This window comes from Harmonia axyridis, chromosome 1 (assembly GCF_914767665.1).
Source record: "Harmonia axyridis chromosome 1, icHarAxyr1.1, whole genome shotgun sequence".
In the NCBI taxonomy this organism is placed as follows: domain Eukaryota; kingdom Metazoa; phylum Arthropoda; class Insecta; order Coleoptera; family Coccinellidae; genus Harmonia; species Harmonia axyridis.
This window is the reverse complement of record NC_059501.1, coordinates 30,126,942-30,150,836: the sequence shown is the minus strand read 5'-3', so window position 1 is coordinate 30,150,836 and position 23,895 is coordinate 30,126,942. Positions and strand designations below refer to the sequence as shown.

Genomic DNA, 23,895 nt, shown 5'->3' with positions numbered 1-23,895 from the left:
TCATTATTTTTTTTAACCGTCCAGCTGATTTTCGAAATTTTTTCTTATATTCCTGAAGGCATTGAAGTGATAGTACCATGTTGCAATTGTTTGACCTAATGAAGAAGAACATGTCATGTGATTCAGGTTTGGAAAATTCAATACAGAATTTTATATTTGAAGCGTCTGCGTGATTACTCTTAGACTTTTTTGTGTCAATTTTGATAACTTATTCTCGACCTAAGCGTCAAATACCAGTCCGAACTTCAGTCAGGCTGAGAAATAGAACGAAGAAGGCCTTTTATGATTCCTTAATCTCAGTAATCTCAAATTTCTATTAGTTTCTTATTTTCTTCTTATCTCAAATATTTTGTAGGATACCATCTAAGGCCTTGGTTACTTATACCTTTAAAGAATTTCTCATGTGAGCAGAAGGAAAGATTCAGTTACCATTTCAAGAGAGCAAAATGCATTATAGAACGTTATAATGGAATCGTGAAAACAGGTTTAGCTGCCACTTGAAACAATGAGTACTTCATTACCAACCAAAGAGGCAGTAGCAATAATAATATCGGCATGTTGTGTTACACAATATTTGTATTGAAAGTCACATTTAAGAACCAGAAGAATATGAAGAATTTTCAAATGATCAGGGAATTATTGATGAAGAAATTTACTCTTCAGCCCAACAGCTCATAAGGATCTAAGGGCTGGCAGTCGATTATTGAGAATTATTTTTCATTATAATTTTGGAAAGCCTGCGAGACTCTTCTACCGGAGCAACAGACCCCGACATTAGAGTGACAATGTTCTTTTCAGAGCAACCAAGAAATTTATATGATTTTTGTATCCTGTGTTGGTTCCAGATCGTTGATTCATAGTTTTTTTGAATATTTTAAATTTCAGATTACCAGATGATTTCAAAAAGTGATATCGAAGAAAGAAAAGGTAGAACTGATATCCGTTCAGACGAGGCCATACATTTGGCAATGGTGGAATTATCGTATGACAGTAGAAGTGATCTCGAACTACTATCAAAATGATAGTTGAAGCTTTTAATATGTGTTTTAGATTGAGACAGAAATAGAAATTCTGTTCAAGTCGCAGAAAAATAGTTTAAAATTCGCCTTCAAGTTTGGCAACGTCTATGCGAGTTGTGTGCGGAGCGTTGTGTGCGGAGCCTAACTCCACCAGATATTCTAGGAGAGAACTCCATGGCTTTCTGGATAAGACTCATGTGTTGTGCTCATTTCTGCAGTACCTGCAACCGCCTCGTTTGCAGCGATGGATATTTTTATGTTTGCTGTCTTGCGCTCAATGCTCTTGTTGGAGACAGTTCCAAACAAACAAATATATTTGTTTGCAAAAAGTTCTTGGGGCTATCGATTAATGATAATATGAGCATTGAGCGCAAGACAGCAAACATAAAAATAACCATCGCTGCAAACGAGGCGGTTGCAGGAACTGCAGAAATGAGCACAACACATGTGTCTTATTCAGAAAGTCAGGGAGGTACATTATAGTAGTCTATAGAGTACCTATAATAGTCTTCCTTGCAAATTGTAGATACATGAATTAAAGGATGACATGAATGCTTTCGATGTCCTTTCAAACCTTGGCTTTTCGCTTTCGGCCTCTATTCTATTTGAATCCATTATTTCAAGAACAACGCACGCATAATCCTTTTTTGTGACAGGATCCAGTTTGACTTCAAAAGTAAAAATTTCCTTATTAGTTATTTTACAGCTATACTTTGAACAATATGAACCAAAAATCACGAAATCAACTCTGTCAAAAACTAAAATCCTGACTTAGATATAATTAAAACATGTTTTTATATAATATCTATGGTTTGTAGACAGATTAACAACGGGTTTCATAAAAAATTGATCAGCGATCACCTCGTTGATTTTAGTTTTGAATATATGGAATTTTGGAATTGTCGAAAATAAAGTTAAATGAATATAGAAATTATTTCATCAACTAAAGTTTTATAAAACCCACCATGACTATGCCAGTTCACAATAGAAGTGGCATCAATGATTTGATGATTCCATAGCAAGTCATTAACTAATGAAAAAATAATGGAGGCATTTGATTCGTCATTTACTAATGCAGGTGTGGTGGATTATGTTTCTTGCAACTGAGCCTCGATTAATGTGTTTGTTTGGATACATTTCAATCCAAAATGAAAAAAAAAAGTTTTTCCAATTTACACCTTCCTCACTCCTCAGCATGAAGGACTAAACTGATATCTGCATCATGTTCTTCGTTCTTATTAGGCATTTTGATAGCATTATATCAATCCATAGTACACATGGTGACTTCGGTTACTTTTTTGGTAATTATGATTTTTTTTCTTTCAGATTGGAAAAGATTCAAAATGAATATATCAAGTAAATATTTTTTTTCAGTCGGAAATGGAAATATTGCTAATTATCTTCCATCGAGCTTTTGATTTCGAGCGGGAAAGAGCATGAACCCCTTGGACTTTTCCAAATCCAGAAGTATAATAAGCCATTTCCAGTATCTTATAAATAAAGCTTATAAATAGGAAATTAGATTATCAATTAATTATTAAATTATTTTTTGTGAATTAATAACAGTTTCAAATCAAATAAATATTTCATACTGAATTATTGATTAAAAATACACATAGGTTGGAAGAAATATTTGGCCGTTGCTTTTTATTTCATAATTTTATTAACAATTTTTCTTCAACATTCTTATTTATCCTTTATGTTTTTATTGAACAATCAAAAATAATTTTTGATTCCAGTGAAATTTTTATATTTAGGTGAAATTCCTATTTTCTCTTTCATGGTCAGCTTTTAGTTCTCAAGCTTATTCCTTGATAACATCCTTGAAAGGATATTCAGGATGATTTTCTATCCTGAAAAAAAATAACAGATTACCTTCTGAAGAGATTTCTAGGGGTTAGAAAGGTCGCACACTACACATTATCGGTTCATCATTCACATTATTCAGAAAAGCCATCAAACTATCGGCCGATGGATAGTGTGTGACCCCTCTAGGGTAATAGACTGATAAATTAATATTCCGAAAAATAACTAATTTCAAGCTATTAGATGTTTTTTCACTATTATCCTATCAAGATGAAAGTAACCTATAGATGTTGCCTCAAGATCAACTAAATCTAGCTGTCAAAACAAAACTGCAATAAAATCCGTTCTGAAGTTTAGGAGAAAAATTCAATAAAATATTTGGTTTCCGTTGATCTTTTTCCGGACCATATAAATTTCTTCAAGAATTAATTGAATGTACAGACACCCTTTTTTATACTGCTCTATTATAATATGTGTATATCCATAAATATATAATCATCCATTTAAGCATAACATTCTATTACATATGTAACAATGTAGGCTATGTTGCATTCTTCAGAGCTAAAATAGTGTTTTTTATACTTATAAGTAACATCTAAACAATTATTCGTTGCTTGAGCGTTCCTCAAATTATTATTGAAGACAGAATTGAAATATAGAATTCTTATTAGTTTATTAAAACCAAGGAAATTAAATTTAGAGTTCAAAATTCCTTATTTTATTATTTCTTTCCACATTATTCGATATGTACTTCAAATCATTAAATGAATTGGCTTGAAAGATATAAAAATAATTCGTGCAATAACAACTTCTGATTTTCGGAATATAAAATCATATGAAAGATTTATGGATATATGTATATGCTATAAAATGCGATTTATATGTACAATTCATTCAATATGTCAAATAATTCAGAAATCTTATTTTTTTATACCTAGAAGTAATATATAAACAATTATTCGTTGCTTGAGCGTTCCCCAAATTATCATTAAAGACAGAATTGAAATATAGAATTCTTATTAGTTTATTAAAACCAAGGAAATTAAATTTAGAGTTCAAAATTCCTTATTTTATTATTTCTTTCCACATTATTCGATATGTACTTCAAATCATTAAATGAATTGGCTTGAAAGATATAAAAATAATTCGTGCAATAACAACTTCTGATTTTCAGAATATAAAATCATATGAAAGATTTATGGATATACAGTCGAACCTCTATAACTCGAACCTCTATAACTCGAACCCCTCTTCAACTCGTACTCTCTGAGCGTTCCCTTCACATTCTCGAAAATTCCCTGTATTTCGACCTCTATAACTCGAATTTCTATAACTCGAACACCTCTTCAACTCGAACTCAATGATGCGTCCGTTCAGAGTAAAGATCTCTTTAAGTCGAACATTCGAAAACAATCAAATCGGAGTTTTGGCTTCTTGCCACAAGGTGTCAGCGTAGCTGGCTGAGATGCTCGCGTTACCGACATTTTAGGGTATTCCCCCAACCAAGTGTGAAATACCGCGAATGAAACATCATAACAATAACACCAATCTGATTCTGGAATGAAATATGTTTGGAGTTGGTGAGATGTCGAAGCCGCGTAAACTGAAGTCTTTAACGATCGGAAAGAAGTTAGAAATTTTAAAAAAAGTGGAAAATCGTGTCAACAGAAAAATCATTTGCCAAGAATATGATATTCCGAAAAGTACATTATGCACTATAATAAAAAACAAAGATACAATAGCTAAGTTTGGTGCAGAAGTGAATAACCCTTGTGTAGTGAAGCGAAATAAGCCTAAGAAGAAAGTGAACACTGCATTGATCAAGTGGTTCGAAGCTTCAAGAAAAGCAAATTTGCCAATCTCAGGGCCCATTTTGCAACAGAAGGCATTAGATTTTTCCAGAAAATTGGGAGATGAAAATTTCAAGGCTAGCTCGGGATGGCTTGAAAAATTCAAAAAAAGGTAATGATTCTTATTGTTTCTGTTCGATACATGAGTACATGTTTATTTTTCCCGTTTTAGACATGGTGTATTGCAAAAAAAAGCGTGTGGGGAAAGTGCTGCTGTTAATCAAGAAGAGTGTGATAACTGGATTCGAGATGTTCTTCCTACAATTTTAGCTCCTTACGAAGCTGACGATATTTTCAACGCAGATGAGACTGGGTTGTTCTTCAAATGCTTACCAGATAAAACCTTAACTTTCAAAAATGAAAAATGTTACGGAGGCAAATTATCCAAGGAAAGGGTGACTCTTTTATTAGCAGCAAATATGAGTGGCAGTGAGAAATTGAAACCTGTAATAATAGGGAAAAGCGCAAAGCCACGATGTTTCGCAGGAGTGAAATGTTTACCCCTTACTTATTACAGTAACAAAAAGGCCTGGATGACGAGTGAGATATTTGAAAAGTGGTTGTTGAATCTAGACAAACATTTCCAACTTCAAAATCGTAGAGTTCTATTACTGATTGACAACTGCCCTGCTCATCCAAATATCGATCATCGATTGAAGGCAATAAAGTTGATTTTTTTTCCACCCAATACGACATCAAAATTACAGCCTCTTGATCAGGGAATTATAAAAAGTTTCAAATTTCATTATAAACGCAGGATCTTACAAACAGTACTAGATGGATTTGAGTCCAATGGCACTATCCCCAAAATTGATCTCTTGGATTGCATTCATACGTCGGCGGCAGTGTGGAGAGTAGATTTAACCCAGGAGACTATTCAAAACTGCTTCAGAAAGGCTGGTTTTGGGACACATAACTTCTATGACTATGAAGACGAACTGCCGCTATCAGAATTGAAAAAAATTATGACCAGTGAACAAAAGGTAGCTTTAGATCTCCAAGAGTCTGTTTTTAAATGTTTGGAGGTATTGAATGCTGATGATAAGGTTTCTTTGGAGGAATATATAAATGTGGACGTGGATCTTATAACAAGTGAAAATCCTTCAGAGGATGAGATCTTGGAATATGTGAACAATAAACAAGAAGACTTGGAAAATTTTTCAGAGACCATACCTGAAGATGACGATGAAGATGACAGTGTAGGAGCTGCAAGACAAAAGCCTTCTGACGCTGAAGTTGCTAAAGCAATTGAAACCATTCGGCTTGCGTTTTCAATGAATGAGGCTGCAACTGATGACGATTTAACTCTCATATTCGAAATAAGCAAGAAATTTGAAGCCTATCGTCTAAACAATAAAACATTTAGGCAAACTTTAATAACTGATTTTTTTTAATTCGTTATTGTTTTAAGATCATATTCTAGTTTGGATGATTCAAGTTATCAGAAATGAATTTTAGTTTGTTATATTATTATTATGAGGTAATAAATTTTTTTTGGAAAGTATGTGTTGGATATTTCTCTAAGTTGAACTCTCCATAACTCGAACTTTTTTCGCTTTCCCTTCAAGTTTGAGTTATAGAGGTTCGACTGTATGTATATGCTATAAAATGCGATTTATATGTACAATTCATTCAATATGTCAAATAATTCAGAAATCTTATTTTTTTATACCTAGAAGTAATATATAAACAATTATTCGTTGCTTGAGCGTTCCCCAAATTATCATTAAAGACAGAATTGAAATATAGAATTCTTATTAGTTTATTAAAACCAAGGAAATTAAATTTAGAGTTCAAAATTCCTTATTTTATTATTTCTTTCCACATTATTCGATATGTACTTCAAATCATTAAATGAATTGGTTTGAAAGATATAAAAATAATTCGTGCAATAACAACTTCTGATTTTCAGAATATAAAATCATATGAAAGATTTATGGATATATGTATATGCTATAAAATGCGATTTATATGTACAATTCATTCAATATGTCAAATAATTCAGAAATCTTATTTTTTTATACCTAGAAGTAATATATAAACAATTATTCGTTGCTTGAGCGTTCCCCAAATTATCATTAAAGACAGAATTGAAATATAGAATTCTTATTAGTTTATTAAAACCAAGGAAATTAAATTTAGAGTTCAAAATTCCTTATTTTATTATTTCTTTCCACATTATTCGATATGTACTTCAAATCATTAAATGAATTGGCTTGAAAGATATAAAAATAATTCGTGCAATAACAACTTCTGATTTTCGGAATATAAAATCATATGAAAGATTTATGGATATATGTATATGCTATAAAATGCGATTTATATGTACAATTCATTCAATATGTCAAATAATTCAGAAATCTTATTTTTTTATACCTAGAAGTAATATATAAACAATTATTCGTTGCTTGAGCGTTCCCCAAATTATCATTAAAGACAGAATTGAAATATAGAATTCTTATTAGTTTATTAAAACCAAGGAAATTAAATTTAGAGTTCAAAATTCCTTATTTTATTATTTCTTTCCACATTATTCGATATGTACTTCAAATCATTAAATGAATTGGTTTGAAAGATATAAAAATAATTCGTGCAATAACAACTTCTGATTTTCAGAATATAAAATCATATGAAAGATTTATGGATATATGTATATGCTATAAAATGCGATTTATATGTACAATTCATTCAATATTTCAAATAATTCAGAAATCTTGAGTCTGACACAATGCTGAAAAACATACCATTCAAATATTTTTTCCATATATATTTCAAATCGTCAATTGGCTGGTTAAATTCATTTTCTGAAATAAGTTTCATAATTTCTACGTGTTTACTACTGATAAATATCGATAGAAAAACATAGAAATCATAAAAATCTTCGCGCATTCGCAGTTCGTTGTACTAGGCCCTATTGTTATGTGGTGAGCAAAAGTAAGTATTTGTGTACGTATATTTTTACAATTAGTGAATTTTGTTAACAATAACAGTGTTGATTGGTATATTTTTGTTTGAACTAATGCTCTCAGAACATGATTGAGTGAATTGTATTTCTCAGAGATTCTTGATGCTATTACTGTAAATTATTTTGTGTCAAACGGGGTCCTGGTAACAGTTGAAACACTTTTTGTGGGTACGATTGAAACAATTACATTTATTTCAAATTTATAAACATGTTTCAACTGTCTCCATTCAAAACGAAATCAAATAATTGTTTGATTTTTTTGTTATGGGTGCCAAGGGAATGTGCAAGAAAAATTCGCTGGGACAAGTAGACTCGTCGGTATACGATATAGCGAAAAAGCCATAATTGTGATTTTGAATATTTTTTTTATATTTCTTTATTTTAGAATTCTCAACATTTCTAGAAGAAAAATATTCATTTTTATATAATTTTACTTCTTATTCACAATCTATTTTTTTTTAATTGAAGAGATAACATTTTGTTCGAAGACTGATTAGATGTACTAATAAGATGTATCTTTTTATGGTGACAATTAATATCATTTGGCTGTTCCATGATTACTCATGAATATATATATATATATATATACAGAGTGGCCATTTTTTTAATGGGATTGTATTGGAAACTTCAAAACCATAAGAGTTAGAAGGTCAGTCAAATGGAGAAAAAGTTGCATGCATAGAAGCATTATCAAGCAGTTCAAACAAATCTAGATTATCAGAGCCGGTTATTCAGATATCATAAGAAGAGTAAATTTTGATTTTTCTTTTTTTCCCAATTTATTTCGAATATAATCAAAAAATGTTACAGGAATTTTTTATTCGACAGTGAATTATCCTCAATTCGACGTAATCAGATTTCGTATCCAACGTTTCGTACTCTCTGGGCCACCCTCAACCTTTTTTTTTTCAATACGGACCTGCATATTTTATGATACTTTTCGAAATAACTTCTAACGCTGAATTCAACGATATATCATACAATGTCATTCAAGACAGAGACAGAGAATTTTCACTCAAGTGAAAAAACATAAGAAATTGTTCAGATAAGTTCTTCTTATATCTAAGCTAGTTCAAAACGGAATAAATAATTCTACTCTATAGAAGCAAGTTTCAATAACCTTGTAGCTATGGAGCGATTGATCTCATTGGAATTCGTTATGAATTCTCTTATGAACGAAATAATTTACAATTCTCACTATATCATCAAGATTGTCTCTAGAAACTAAAGTTTTTTCTCTTACCCCTTGACCACCTTCCAGTCGCAAATCCTGATCCCTTCATCCAAAACCTTTAGTTGCTTGATATCCTCCTCATCCAGTTCGAAATCAAAAATATCGAGATTTTGCTTGAGCCTCACAGGATTTGTGCTTTTTGGAATGGCTACGAATCCACTCTGAACGAGGAAACGCAATACTGCTTGAGCTTCTGTTTTAGAATGCTTCTTAGCGATGGCTTTGATGGTTGGGTTTCCAAGAATGTCTGGTAAATTTATTCTGAAAATTAGACGACGATGAGAATATCACCCATGTTGGAAAATTCAAAATTAAAACTTAAGATATACAGTGTGAGTCACGAAGAAATAATCATCCTATCACCGGCGTATAGAGGCTATCCCTACAATAGTGTTAGGAAACATCTTGTTGGCAGTTTTCCTACGCATTTACTGAAGTAATTTTTGCGAAAGACCAAGACCACCAAAAGTACTTGAAAAGAATATTCGCCTCAAAAGTCAATTGATTCCTTTGGTGTAACAAAAGTTAACTTATAGAGGGGGTACCCCACTTTGAAAAAGCAAAATCTTTCAAATTAATTATGAATTTATTTTAATGGTTACCTCTAATCAGTGGGTGTGTTATGTCACCAAAAACATGAAAAAAATATCCTATAGGCTCTTTCTTCAGTAGCATTCATTGGTGTGATCATTTATTTTTCATTGTAATTTTTTCTGACGTTGAAATTAAAAACTTGCGTTTTTTTTTCATATAAACCATAAAAAATTTGTATTGCTTCCGCCGTTTTGCAAAAGGGGGCTGTAGGGTGTAGCGGTAAGTGGTATTCGAAATAAATGTATGTTGTAATACAACATAACGTCATTGAAATATAAGTCGATTTGTGTCAGCATCATTAAGTTATTTTCGATTAAACATGTCAGCTTACGAGCCAAATTCTCATTTGCGGGAGGTTTTAATTTTCTGCTTTAATATGAAGAAATCTCGAACTGATACTCATCGAATGCTCTCAATTACCTATGGTTAGTCCGCTATTAGTGGAAAAACGTGCCGAGAGTGGTTCCAACGTTCCAAGAACGGTGATTATGACGTCGAAGACCTGCAAAGACCCCATGTTGCGAAAAAGGTCAAGACATACTTGAAATCGTTGAAATGGAAAGTCCTACCCCACTCGCTGTATTCTCCAGACGTTGTTCCCTCGGACTATCACTTCTTTCGATCAATGGTACACGGTCTGGCTGACCAGAACTCCTTGTTTAATGAACATGACCAGCGAGAAGAAAGATGGGAGAAAGTAGTGGCCAGCAATGGACAATACTTCAATACTTCGAATTTTGGAAAAAAACGGTGGAAGCACAGTTGTACGCCTATGTATAACAAACAAAACCGTTTTTTTCTTCCTTTTCGAAAATAATATACCTACATAAATTCCTTTCAAATTATAAAAATCAACAAAAGTTTCAGTTTCCCTCGATCGTCCCATCGTTTTAGAGTTATCCTTTCGATGGTCGGACCGGATCGAACCGAACCGGGCAGAATTGAATTTGACCATGAATTTGCGACTGGAACCTTTCGTTTTAGGCTATTCACGCCTCAATTACGAAAATTGCATACTATGACAAAGTGATATAGGGATCGAGTTAAAATCAGAGAAAATTAAAACATATTAGTATACTAACTTTCTTCCGAAATTGGTTTCCATGAATGCTGCTAGGCCTGGTGATCCCAGAGGGGAATAGGCTGTAACGATTATATTATTCTGTTTGCAAACATCAACTAATTCATTTTGCTGAAGATATGGATGAAGTTCGATCTGTAGAGCACTGGGCCTTATTTTGCAGTTCTTCAATACCCTTTCTATTTGCGTTTTGTTGAAATTAGACAAGCCGATTGCCTTAGTTTTACCACTATCCATTTGTTTTTCCATTTCCTTGAAAAAAAATATATAATCGAGAATTACGAAAATTAGAGAAATCTGTTTGTTTGCATTTCTTTATTCAACTTTCTTTTGAGTTTCTGTTAAAAAATTGTGATTTGAACTTAATTGATTATTTAATCTTTGTTTTTATGTTTTATAGCAGATTTTTTATACATTGAGTGAACCTCACAGGTTTTCAGGTCAAGGATTTTCTTCACAAAACCAACTTTTGGGAAAAAGGCTAACTAGTTGCAACTTTATTCAGAACTCTTCATCAGGGCTCTGAAATGTACAACATGAACTACAATAATAACTTAGATGTTTAAAAACTTTAGCGTTACAGAATTATTTTAAATTATTAAAAACTTTTTTACATAGACAAAATAATACACAAGAACCATAATAAAAATTCAGATGTTTGAAACTTGAAAATAACTATTTTAAAAACTGTTGAAATGTTATTTCTGGTTTTCTTTATTTAATTATTTATTTCTATATTTGAATACACAAATCAATCAGTAAGGATTCAAGCTCTGAAACTATTATAATTGAAACAAAATTCTTGACTTACACTTTCTCTTCATTAGTTTTGGTGTCAATATTAAAATTTTGGAAATGTTAACAACTTCTTGAATGGAGGATTATTCAACGACTGAAATCAATTACTTGACAGATTTTGAAGAATGCGCGGATCTCTATGGCAATCTATACAGTTGGGGTTGGATGCTAAATTTCTACCTATCTTTGATTTTTCCAATTAAAGAATGATATGCAATATTTAGATTCTCTATGTCACTTTTTCTATTTATTAAATCTTTGTCCTGCTTTATGGATAACATCCCATGTAATATTGTAATACTTTTCTTTAAGTTATTTTGTTTACCCGAAATTGTCACTGAGTCAAGGTCAAAATCAAATGAATGAAGAATATCCTTCACGTGCTCCACTAATGCTCTATTATTTTCTTTTTTGTTTTTTAAAGGATTGGGGATGTTAAGGGAGTCTCTTCTGTGTTCAGAAATTCTATATTTAAGGTAGCGACCAGTTTGTCCAATATATGTAGCTGGACAGTCTTTATAAAATATTTTATATACCTATGACATTACTGTCATAGACTGTCCAGCTACATATATAGGACAAACTGGCCGCTACTTGTTCATTTTCATTTCCTTTTCCTGAGTTATTCAATGTATCTCTCATAGATCAATTTTTATTATTATTATTGATTTAATATCGCGCACTGGTTATAATGTATTATATACCTCAGCGATGTAATTAGTTCATTAGGTATAAAATAAACTTTTTCTTCTTTCTTATTCTACCTTGAAAATAGAATTTCTGAACACAGAAGAGAATCCCTTAACATCCTCAATCCTTTAAAAAATAAAATTATTGGCTAGTGGATCATTGATAATAATATTTGTGTCAAAATTCAATGCAGCAATCGCCTGAGCAGAATCAATCAAAAAAAGATATACAGTTGAATATCATTTGCGTAATTGTCTACCAAACAAGAAAACATGACTGACACACTGTGAAACATAAATTAAAAAAATATGACCTAAAATTGACCCTTGCAGCAAAACATGGTCGTTCAGGTTGTGATATTTTATAAAACAACAATAAATTATCCTAATTTCAAAATTTTCAAGAGTGTTTTATTAATTATTAAAATAGTTATTTCAAGAATTGTGATGAATTCCTGCAACAAAATTAAATAACGATTAATTTTTTTGCTTCCATTGGGGCAGCTGCCCCCTGCTCCTCACTGGGTACGTCCATGCCTTGCAGTACTTCCAGTTTCAATCCAAAAAAATATGATATCTTACCATCATAAAAATCCACTTGAAACCGTTCCGCGAGATAAGAAGAGAGAAGAAAAATACAAATCATTACAAAATCTAAGATGTCTAATATTATGTTATGATAATTATTGGTGTAGTCTTGGGGAAAACTAATTTTCCCACAAAAAGTACTAACCTTCCATATGGCAACATGATCTGTAGAGGTATCTAAATCAATAGTACCATCAGGCTTAATGGGGACAGGTTGACCGTCAACATCTTTGAAAGCAAATGGTGCATGAATAAGGTACAAATCAACATAATCCATTTGCAGATTTTCCAGAGATCTATTCAGGTACTTTGAAACTCCTTCGGGATGAACACCACCGGGTGGAAGTTTTGTTACCAAGAAAATATCTTCTCCTGAAAAAATCGAATCATTATTATTCAGTAATTTGAAATATAAATGAGAAAAAAATACAAAAAAAATCTCAGTTGAGTGGAGAAGCTATCAGCTTGACTTCGCTGAGGTTAAAATAAAGACCTGTTTTATTATTATTATTTTTAATATGTCGAAGTTTAAGGTAAAAATGTAATCCTTAAAATCAGAATTTGAAAAAAATATTTATTTAGTTCTGAAAAGCCCAAAACTATTATTCCATCAAAATTTGAAAGATACCATTGAAATGATATGTTATTTAAATCTCGTTCTTGTAATTTATCAACCACTAGTAATCAAACCTTTATGAAATTTGCCAAAGTTTCGAATCTTTATCCTCAGAACAAACCTAAAAGGTGAAAATGTGCTTCGTCGCCAAGCTTTCATTATTTTTGAAATATTGTTCAATAATAAACACAAGTGTCCTTTTTTACTAACCCTAAACTGTCAAGTGTTCAATTTTTTTAAAGATGTCAACACTTTTCTGCATAAATGGCGGCTAATTCAAATCTTAAGTAAATTTTGGGACACCCTTTACAAGGCAATTCATTAAGAATGTCCAATCTCAATTATTATTTTAATGAACAGAAGATGGAACTCACGTTTAACTCTTCCTTCATCAATCCAGCGCTTCAATACTTTACCAATGACCTTCTCATTTTCATATATATAGGCCGTGTCGATATGTCTATAACCCGCTTCTAACGCTGCTTCTAATGCTTTCTCAAGTTCTTCATCTTTCGCCTGAAAAAAAATACCAAATAAGCTTCTTTACTGAATAGAGTTGTTTTTTGATTCACGACCTCATTTGATGGAATTATGAAAAAACTGTATCTATTGCAAAACATTTGACATTTGAATTTTGAGCGCCTAACTTCAGGTTTGTGCTTTGCTCATTATTTTCGATATAGTGCTCCTATAATTTATGAGCCTGACGCCGCTATTGACAGGAAATTCATTACGAAGCTTGGATTGTCATTTTATACAGGTGGGCTTTTGAAAACGAAACAGATGAGATGACGAAATGAATTTATTTCGAAAAAATACTCGGACGCATCGATTTTTTATTCGAGGGGGAACATTTTTGTGATCAAATTCACAACCATATCGCTTCAACCCTTAGTGTTAGAACACCAACCCCTAAATTTTGAATGGGAAAGATGGGGTCAGTGAAACCTCATTTGAAAGTTCTTTTTATCTTGAGTTATATTATTTTTTCAATTATCAATTAATAATTAATTAATTATTAAAATTTGCACTTATTAATTTTGTGGTTACGATGACAATCGTTGCACTACACTAGACAACAAAATCATTGCTATTCATTACTTTCATCAACAATTAAGGTAAATATGGGTAATTTTTTTGGCGGAAAGACTTGAAATGATATCTTTATTTTTCAAGAATAACTTATTCCAAAAGCAGAATTATATAATGAAGTGTACCCAAAAGAACAAGTCAAGAGAAAATACGTTCCAAAGCTTGTACATAAATTTGAACACTCAAAATTTTTCTCTAGAGTCTTCTCAAGAGCCAAATGTACTCTACGCAGCTAGTATAATATGAAAGAGTTGAGGCGACGAATTGAAGAAAAATCTTGCTTATCTTGTTCCATACGCAATTGTAGAAAACAGTACTTAGTAAAGGGTTAAATACTCAGATCTGTTTCCATTCACTTTCTCTTATTTCAGCGGTTTTTCATATCTCTAACGAGACGATATTTTTATAATACTTATCACATAAACAAAAATTAAAATAGAATAATCATAATGAAAATCTAATTCACACAAATAATATTTTTACAATGAAGGATACCTAGTTATATAATTATATAAATTTATACCTTTCACAAAAAGTTTTATCATGTTTACTTCAAGATTATAATTCTCATATTTATCTACATCACTTCTACATTTCTCATACGTATCTATAATTCAAAAATTACCTTTTCCTTATCTATACTCAAAGTAAATTTAGAACTTCTTATACCTTAATATGGATTGAACTGGAGTACGCTTAAACTATTTTGAAACTAGTTGCAAACTCAATATGATATCACCGTTGAAATTTGCATAATTCCATCGAACACGTAAACCACTGTTAGGATTTTTATACAGGGTGCGTCAATAGTGCTCGATCAGTCGATAACCCTGGTGAATTTTGGGCTAGGAGAATGATTCAAACAAAGCTCAAATTATTTTTGACTCTCATTTTTATATACTAGTGGAATAAATTAAAGGATCAAAATAAAATTCGAAATTTTTGGTGGTTTTTCAAATGGCTGTATTTTCAATAACAATGGTCGTATCTCAATTAGTAAAAACTTTTTGAAGCTTGAAGTTTATAGTTCAGAGATTTCATGATGAAAAAATTTTCAAGCAACGTGTCCGCTCAATCCTAATGAATACAGTGTCTAAAATTTCTGCGAAATTTAACCACTATATGGACATGTCAATTGGAAAAAATGAGTTATTGACATTTTCGAAAATAATTTCTTAAAACATTGCAGTTTTTTTCGGACCACCTGCAGAGTGATCCGTAAATTTGCAGAAAACTTGAAAACTTTTCGAGAATTCAATAAAAAACGGTTTACAAGAAATGATCTTTAGCTTAAATTTTTAAACCATTATAACCATAAAATTTTTCAAAAAAGTGGACTATGTCAAAAAGTTACACAGATAAATGATGACAAGTGGGGTATTTCTAAATCAGAATTTCATGGAGATTATGAGTATGATATGAAAAATTGCAATCGGGAATTTGAAAAGTCTTTTTTCTGCAACTGCTATGGAAAGTAGAGTATTCTCCATAGCTTAACCAATTTCAGAATTATATATTGCTCACACAGTGAGAAATATTATTTCTTCCGGCACTTTGACCACACCTCGCTTGGTAGACCAATGAAATCATATATATATGTGAAACATATAGCCAGTTTTCCAATCCATTCTTTTAGGAATTTCCGAAAGTATTTTGTATTTTCACACTGTGAGAAATATTATTTCTTCCGGCATTTTGCCCACACCTCGCTTGGTAGACCAATGAAATTGGGCTTTTGAAGCCGTTTGTATGGAAACGCAATAAATGAATAGATACAATCAACGAAGGACATTTTGAATTGAATTAGGTACATTACTTGACTTGAATAATTTGAATTTATGCAGTTGTAGGAACACTATAGTGTGCAACATGTGGAGAAAGTCCTTTTCTCACTCGTGTGTTTGCAGCATTCGACGCACTCACGACACTCGTGAGAAAAGTTGAACTTTTCCACTTGTTGCACAATATACTTTATTATGGAAACGCAGGAAATATATTATGTTGATTTAGGCCATTTGAAATGAGTAAATCAATTCAAGTTAAGAATTTAAATTTCTGTTTTGTGAATGTTTACTTGTTTTCACAACCGTAAATGAATTATTATGTGTATTATCTACGTGCGAAAATCAAATTTCTTACTCGTGTGATTGCGTCAAGCAAAATCAAGTAAAATTATTCCACACTTGTGAAAGTTACAAACTAGATGCACAATATACTATTCTAATGATGTTTTCCATATGAGTTATATCATACTTAAACATTAATTTCCCAAAAAATTAACAAAAAAAAGTTCTATACAATCAGTAAATATAGTATAAACCTATTAAAAATAAACATTTTGTTTTCCACAAAAGTTCAAAACTTGTACGTGGGCAGTACCTATAGAAAAAATTTATAACAAGAATTTCGTGTACACAATTATCCATAAAGAGAAAAAAAGTAACAAAAATTACAATGGTTACCTCAACCAATTTTCACACATTTGGAACAGTGAGTATTAAATGAAATTGTTTCTGTTTGTGAACGTATACCAGAATGATGAAGGCTTGCTTCGAATCCATTTCTTTATTTTATTATTGAACGCTGATTTTGCCCTAGTATCCTTAATGTTCTTTGGGAGTGTATTATAAAGTAAAGGTGCCAGGTAAGTATGTGATTTTAAACCAATAGTTTTCTTCGGCATAGGTAAAGGGATGTTTGGAGATCTCATATCTTTTCGATTTTTTGTAGGCACCTGCAGCTGATGTTGGTGCATAAGTAGGGCACGGGCGTATAGTTGACGCACAGTAAACATGTTTGACAACTCATATAGACTTTCTGTTGGGTAAGTAATAGGTTTACGAAATATAATTTTCAACACCCATTTTTGAGCTACTTCTATTCCTTTATAATACGAGTTTGCTATCCCTCCCCATGATAGTATAGCATAATTCAAATGCGGTTCAACCAGTGCTTGATACACCCTCGCCAGTTCATCTTGCTCACATATTTCTCTTAAACTTTTGAATTTACCTAATAGTGATCTTATTTTCTTTATTACAAGATTCGCTTGTTCATTCCATCGTAGATGACAGTCCATCATTATCCCTAAATATTTAATATATTCTGTACTTTTTACTTGAAAAGAATATCCTTTAGTTTTTATGCATAACGTATCAAATGAAGGTTTTCCAGTTCTAAGACTCGTAAATGTCATAAATTTTGTTTTATCCATGTTAACTGTCAACTTTCTTCTTTCAAAAAATTCGATTATCTCAGCAAAATTTTTTTCAGTTTTTAGCTTCAATTGGTTCCACGTCGGCGCGGTAAAGTAGACTACAGTGTCATCCGCAAAACTCACAATTTCATTATCTGGATTCAAGGCAAATAATTCATTCATATAAAGCAGAAAAAGGATCGGGCCCAAAATAGTCCCCTGAGGCACTCCGCATGTAATTGTTTCTTCTGTACTTAAGACTTTTCCTATTTTGACTTTTTGTTTTCTTCCTTTTAGATAGCTCTTGATTAAATCAAATGATACTCCTCTCCACCCCATACTTTCTAAAGTCTGCAACAATATTTCGTGATTAACCGTATCGAAGGCCTTCGAGAGATCAACGAATATGCATATCGCTGGTACATTATTATCCATGGCTTCAGTGATCAACTCTACTAGAGAATTGATGGCATCTTGTGTTGATCTTTTTTTTTGGAATCCAAATTGATTCTTGGCCAATATCTTGTACTTTTCTATAAAAGAAAGTGTGCGTTTGTATAAGATTTTTTCGAATATTTTCGCAGTTGATGAAATTAAGGATATAGGTCTATAATTCTTTGGCTCTGTCCGTTCTGACGACTTATATAGTGGTATTACCACGGCGGTTTTTAGGATATGGGGGAATATTCCTTTTCTGATACTATTGTTGATAAGATAGGTTAATGGTTTTTCAATGTGAGTAGATATGATTTTTAAGGTTTCTGCTTTGATGGTGTCCGGTCGGGGTGCTTTGTTGTTTTTTAATTCCTTAATTACTTTTTTCACTTCTGTTTCATCCGTGTCAAAATAAACAATGGAGTTGCAATATTTATGGGTTGTTTGCAGTACTTGATCTTGATGTGAAGTGAATTTCTCTGCTAGTCTCGTCGCAACGTTTATAAAATATTTATTAAATTCCTCTGCTATATCACCATCTCCCTTCAAAATCTCGCCATTTTCATTCTTTATACTTGCAATCCTATTTTCTTGTTTTTTATTATTCACTATTTTCCAGAGTCCTCTTGAATAGTTTTGATTTTTTTTCTATTTCTTTTCGATAATAATTTTTTTTTGCGCATTTCAGTAATTCTTCTAACTTATTTTTGTGTGTTTTAAATTTCTTCAAAAGTTCAGGGTTGTTGGGGTTATATATGGCATTTTTATACAATTGATCTTTAGTTTTAATAGCTTCAATAAGACCGTTTGTGATCCACGGTTTCCTCTTTCTATCACAGCGCTTTATTTTTACTATCCTTGAGCAACTCTCAATAATTTCTTGTAGTTCTTCTATAAATATTATCCACGACTGATCTACTTCACTTGTTTCATAAACTTTATCCCATTTGTGCTCTTCAAGTATTGTCATCATCTGATTATAGTTTATGAATTTTTTTTCGCAAGATGATTTATTTAAATTTGTGTTCACAGATTTTTCTGGGGAGAACTCTATGAAGGTTGAATAATGGTCGGTCACAGTTGTATGAAGTATAGCAGTTAAATATGTTTCTATTTCGTTATCAGAGCTGATAAAGATGTGATCAATACATGATTTTGTATTGACCGTTACTCGAGTAAAGTCATTTATCATCGATATATATCCGTATTCCCCCATAGTATTAAGATATTCTTCTGTATATGCCTGATTTTTTAAAATGTCCATATTGATATCGCCAAGAAAGAAGGATATATTATTTTTATTTTTCTTTTTGCAGGTTTCCAGTAGCATTGGGAGATTCCTATTGAATTCTTCTACAGATGAACTTGGGGATCTGTAGATAGCGATAATCTGTATGTTTTTATTAAGTTTTGTTAAATTGATGACTATAGCTTTCATTTCTCCTACCTGTACTATGTCAAAATTATATTGTAAATTATTCTTCAAAAATACAACCACTCCATCATTCTGATTTAATTCCCCATTATTGTATATTATGCTATACCCTTCCATTCCATACTGATTGAGATCCCTTATTTTCCATGTTTCCGACAAAACTATGCAATCTATATCAAAATTTAGCCGCGATAAAACAACATTGAATTCACTAAAATTTTTATCTATACTCCTTATGTTATTATGTAAAATTCTAAAAGTACTATGGTTTTCTTTATTAATATGTAAATTGAGTTCCTCCGTGATTTGAAAATTTCTGGTATATGTTTGCTTCAATTGATAGTCCCTCACAAAATCATCCATGCGGTATTAATGAATATGTTTAATTCAAATTTGTTTTCTTTATTTCTTCAACTTGGTTAATATTTTGAATATGAATTATTTTCGTGTACTCACCCTTCCTACAGAAAACCTTGTTTTCCTTCGACCAAATGTACCTGTATCCTGAATTTTTCAGCTCTTTCGCCTTTTTTAGTAAGTCTTGTATTCCTTTAGGTAAATCTTCATTTATGTATATCCTTCTGTCTTCTCCTTCCAATCCCATGCTCCTAGTACTCAAAACTCCCATCACCTTTCGCTGTTGTATTACCATGTTCTTGGTCTTTTCTTCATCAAAAGAGATCAAAATTGGTTTTATCGGATTCTTCGATGGTAACTGTCTTATTTTCATTTCATTCTCTGGGACTTTGACCTCGAGCTTGTTAAAGACTGCAGCTATTTCCTCCTTCTTCTTTAGTCCTATAACTATAATATTTTTTCTTCTATTTTGGGCATCTGATGTAGCAGCGTTTTCTAAGACCTGCTCTCTCAAGCTATTTAATTCTTTTCCCATTTCTTCTATAGTGGTTTCCATATTTTGTTGTTTTTTTCTGAGGTCTTTATTTTCTCGTTTCATTTCCTCAATAGCGTTTAATATTTCATCCATGGTCTTGCTATTGAAGGTAACCGCTACTTCGAGAGTTTCCATCTTTTTCAGGATCTGTTTGAGCATTCTTTCTATATTGCCTTCTCCTTCTTCTTTCTTCATTTCATTTAAACTTTTCCTCTTTCTTTTCAATTTTTCAGTTAGCTCTTCCAGGGATTCATCCACCGTATCCTCTTCCTCTTCCTCTTCTAGCATTTCGCAGTTCTTACACGTCCAGTCTATTTTCTCTTTTCCGGCAATATCCTCTTTCGTAATATCTGTACACCTAAGATGGGTCCACCCCTTGCATACTCCGCAACATTGGATCTTATAGCCACTTTTCCCTATATTTCTACTGCATGTTATGCACGTAAGACTTTCAGCCATTTCAATTATTCGCCTCGGTGTGTTATTTATTCGAAAAGCCGCAGTCCATCGCCTCACAATCGATTGTTTACTATCACAGATGTATGTCAATTTATCTCCGTTTTTCAACTTGCCACAGAATTATCGGTTTCTTAGTTGTGTACTTTCACTTTATTATTGAAATTTCACCGATATTGCACAATAATTTTTATTTAAGATGCAAGATTATTTTTGAACTTCACCTTAGTATAACTTTTATCTAATTATATGAAGTTTTTCACCATTTACAGCAATATTTATCGAGCCGAATTTATTCGTGTATTCACGCACACATGATCAATTCCCAATAATTAATAATAACAATAATAATTTTTAATTATTTATTTGAAATGATTTTCCCATTAGGTGTTTTCCTGTGAAAATTGCCTCAACGATAAAGTGAATTAGATATCATTTGTTAGGTATTTTACTAATATTAGTATTCGTTAAATGCTAATCAAGGTAATTATCACAAATTCTTTTTATATTCGACTGCAGAATATACATAAAACAATATATATATATATATATATATATATATATATATATATATATATATGACTAACGTTGAGTTCCAAGACATTTTGTACATATGGATAGATTGTATACATCCGATAGTATATAGGTTCATTTCACCATATATAAGTTTAAGAAAGCTTTGGTAACATCAAACTTGATGTACTCTTTATTGGTCAATTTATATATCAATTTTTGCATGTAATGTCCAGTTCCGAGACCTACCCTAAAAAAGTTATTTTATGTTGGAAAGTTTTTTAGAAATTTTATTTTCGCAGTCACGTTTCCTTCATGAAACGCCCATTATTCCACAATTCGTTTTCAAAATCTCTTAAAATGAAGAAAAGTCGAGTAAGAAATATCAGTTGAAAAGTCATAACGAAACAAAGTACATGTATATAGGTTAACAGTGTTGATAGGACTTTCGGTGTCTGAAACACTTTTCTAACTTTGCCAACGTTTCGTAGACATATTTCCACTCCCTCCGGGCTGAAATTAATTCAATAAATGAACAAAGGTTTTTCTGTTCCATTTGGATTCCCCGTTTATTATGACATATCCCAATTGTTTCATAATTATGATTGGAATTTATTTAGCGTATCGTATTCTAAATCTAATTTTTTCTATGATATTGAATTCCAAAAATGACTTCCTTATAAAACAGTTCAACAGCAATGATCTTAACAACACATGACAAAAAAAGACAAGTACGTATACTGTGAATAAACATTTCCCTGTTTACCATAATATCAGATGAACTGTTATAAATATTTCATTGCCATCAAGTTTTCGATCATCATTCATTAATCCACTGAAAAAAAAAATACGAAAAATATGAGTACTGCTATTGAATGTTGGCTGTTAGCATCTGGGACTTCGGTTTATTGCTTAATCACTATGTAATATTCTACTTTTATCTTCATTCAGACATGTATACTATTCTGGATGAGAAAATTCGGATTTTTTATATTGGGTATAAACGAACTTCACGAATTGAATATTTTTGTGGAAAATATTCTTCTGATCTTGACTCTCTGCCAGGATTCATATAAATCTGAATGATTACTGATGTCAAAAACTTCACCCTCATCTGGAAAAATATTGGAAAAACTCTAAAAACTATGTAGTTGTTTCATATCTATCAGTTTATCGATCGCCTTCGAATTATCTCACTTCGCGTAAAAATACGCGATCAAAATGAATATACATCTATTTAATGGTGTTTTTGGAGACATCAGTTTCCCGCGAAATATTCAATGACGTAACATATCTTCTTCCTTCCTTCTATTCAGATATGTTATCAATTTATGGACGAGGGACACTAATTTCCGAAATTTGTACTTATGAAAAGGGGCCAACTCCATCCCATTCAGTTTTGAGCGCTCGCCTCGAGGTTTATCGCTTTATTATTTCGTCACAATGTCAATTTCCGAGTTCTCAGCAGTGAATAGTCCAAACAATTTAGCTCGACTCACTACAATTAATACACTATAACTTTTGAACTTATATAGGTACGCGAAATTTGCCGGGAAGGTTCGGATCTCGAATGCCGCAGTTGAGTTCGTTTAATAAGCAGAATCTGAATAGGGGTTCCGTAAATATGGCCGTTCGAAATTTTGTATTTTTTTAATTTCGAAACCACAGGCACATTTGCGAGGGAAATTTGCATTCAGATGTAGAATGACCATATAAAGCTTCGTGCAAAATATCTTGTTGATCACTTGATCAGAACCATAGAAACTCTGTGACCACAGAACTGACGGAGTTGAGATTTTGGGTATTGATATAAAATAGCAATGCTAAGCTCCTCGCCAAATTTCAAGCTGATCGCATAATGAGAACAATAAAAAATTAACCTCGGAGTCGACATAGAAATGATTGGGATATATTTATGTACCTCTTTTTAATGTTGAATTTCGGGACCGCCACCAGATGTCTTTAATACTTCTAGCGAATTCTCCAATTAGCGGCAATATCAAAGATGTTGTAAATCAATGTTTTCACCACGTCGGTTTATGAAATGGACGATGCTATTCCTCCTCTTATCGCATTTTTCACGTAAGCAGATCACTGGATTTTGTTGCTTATCCTTCAACCAAAATTGGAACGTGTCCCATCAATATGATGGTATATTCCACAGACTATTCAAATATGTTATTGGAAAAACTATCGAACCAAGGCGAGTAAACTTATTGAGGAAAAACAGTTTTTTCAAAAATTTTTTTCTGCAAATTTGACTGGTTTTCAAAATAAGTTCTACAGACAATTTATCAGCCTTTGTTTCCTCATTTGAACTTCCGATTTTCTAGAAAGTAGAAATTTTTTCTTGTAAAATATACTTCACAATATTTTTTCATATCTTTTGAATGCTCAATCGATTCTGAATCCGGATATGTAAGTAGAGTTGTTGTTTTATCAATGAAATTCAAATTCAATTCAAGTTGTCAATATCGATTATAATATAATCTGAAATATGAAGCCTGAATTTTCATTCAAAACTTTTAATATTTTCACTCTTGAAAAAAGATGTGATATTATAATATACCTATATCAAAAACAACAAAAATGCTGTGCGAAGAAGTGGGTGGCAGGCATTTTCAACACTTTCTTTG

General features: G+C 31.9%; 2 protein-coding genes across 2 annotated transcripts in view; one reads left to right on the top strand and one right to left on the bottom strand.

Annotated features, from left to right (window-relative positions):
• Positions 1-2,640: 2,640 nt before the first annotated feature.
• LOC123688383 (aldo-keto reductase family 1 member A1-like) overlaps positions 2,641-23,895 on the bottom strand; it is a 39,683-nt gene continuing 18,428 nt past the window's right edge. Inside the window, exons 2-6 of the mRNA XM_045627105.1 lie at positions 13,615-13,756; positions 12,770-12,996; positions 10,551-10,801; positions 8,884-9,135; positions 2,641-2,872 (exon numbers count right to left, since the gene is read on the bottom strand). Of these exons, the coding sequence (XP_045483061.1) occupies positions 2,824-2,872; positions 8,884-9,135; positions 10,551-10,801; positions 12,770-12,996; positions 13,615-13,756 (921 nt within the window). The 3' untranslated portion in view covers positions 2,641-2,823. The remainder of the gene's footprint in view (positions 2,873-8,883; positions 9,136-10,550; positions 10,802-12,769; positions 12,997-13,614; positions 13,757-23,895) is intronic.
• LOC123688366 (tigger transposable element-derived protein 4-like) lies at positions 4,024-6,179 on the top strand. Its single transcript, XM_045627104.1, has 2 exons — positions 4,024-4,787; positions 4,848-6,179. The coding sequence occupies exons 1-2, from the start codon at positions 4,393-4,395 to the stop codon at positions 6,067-6,069; spliced, it is 1,617 nt and encodes a 538-aa protein (XP_045483060.1). The 5' UTR covers positions 4,024-4,392; the 3' UTR covers positions 6,070-6,179.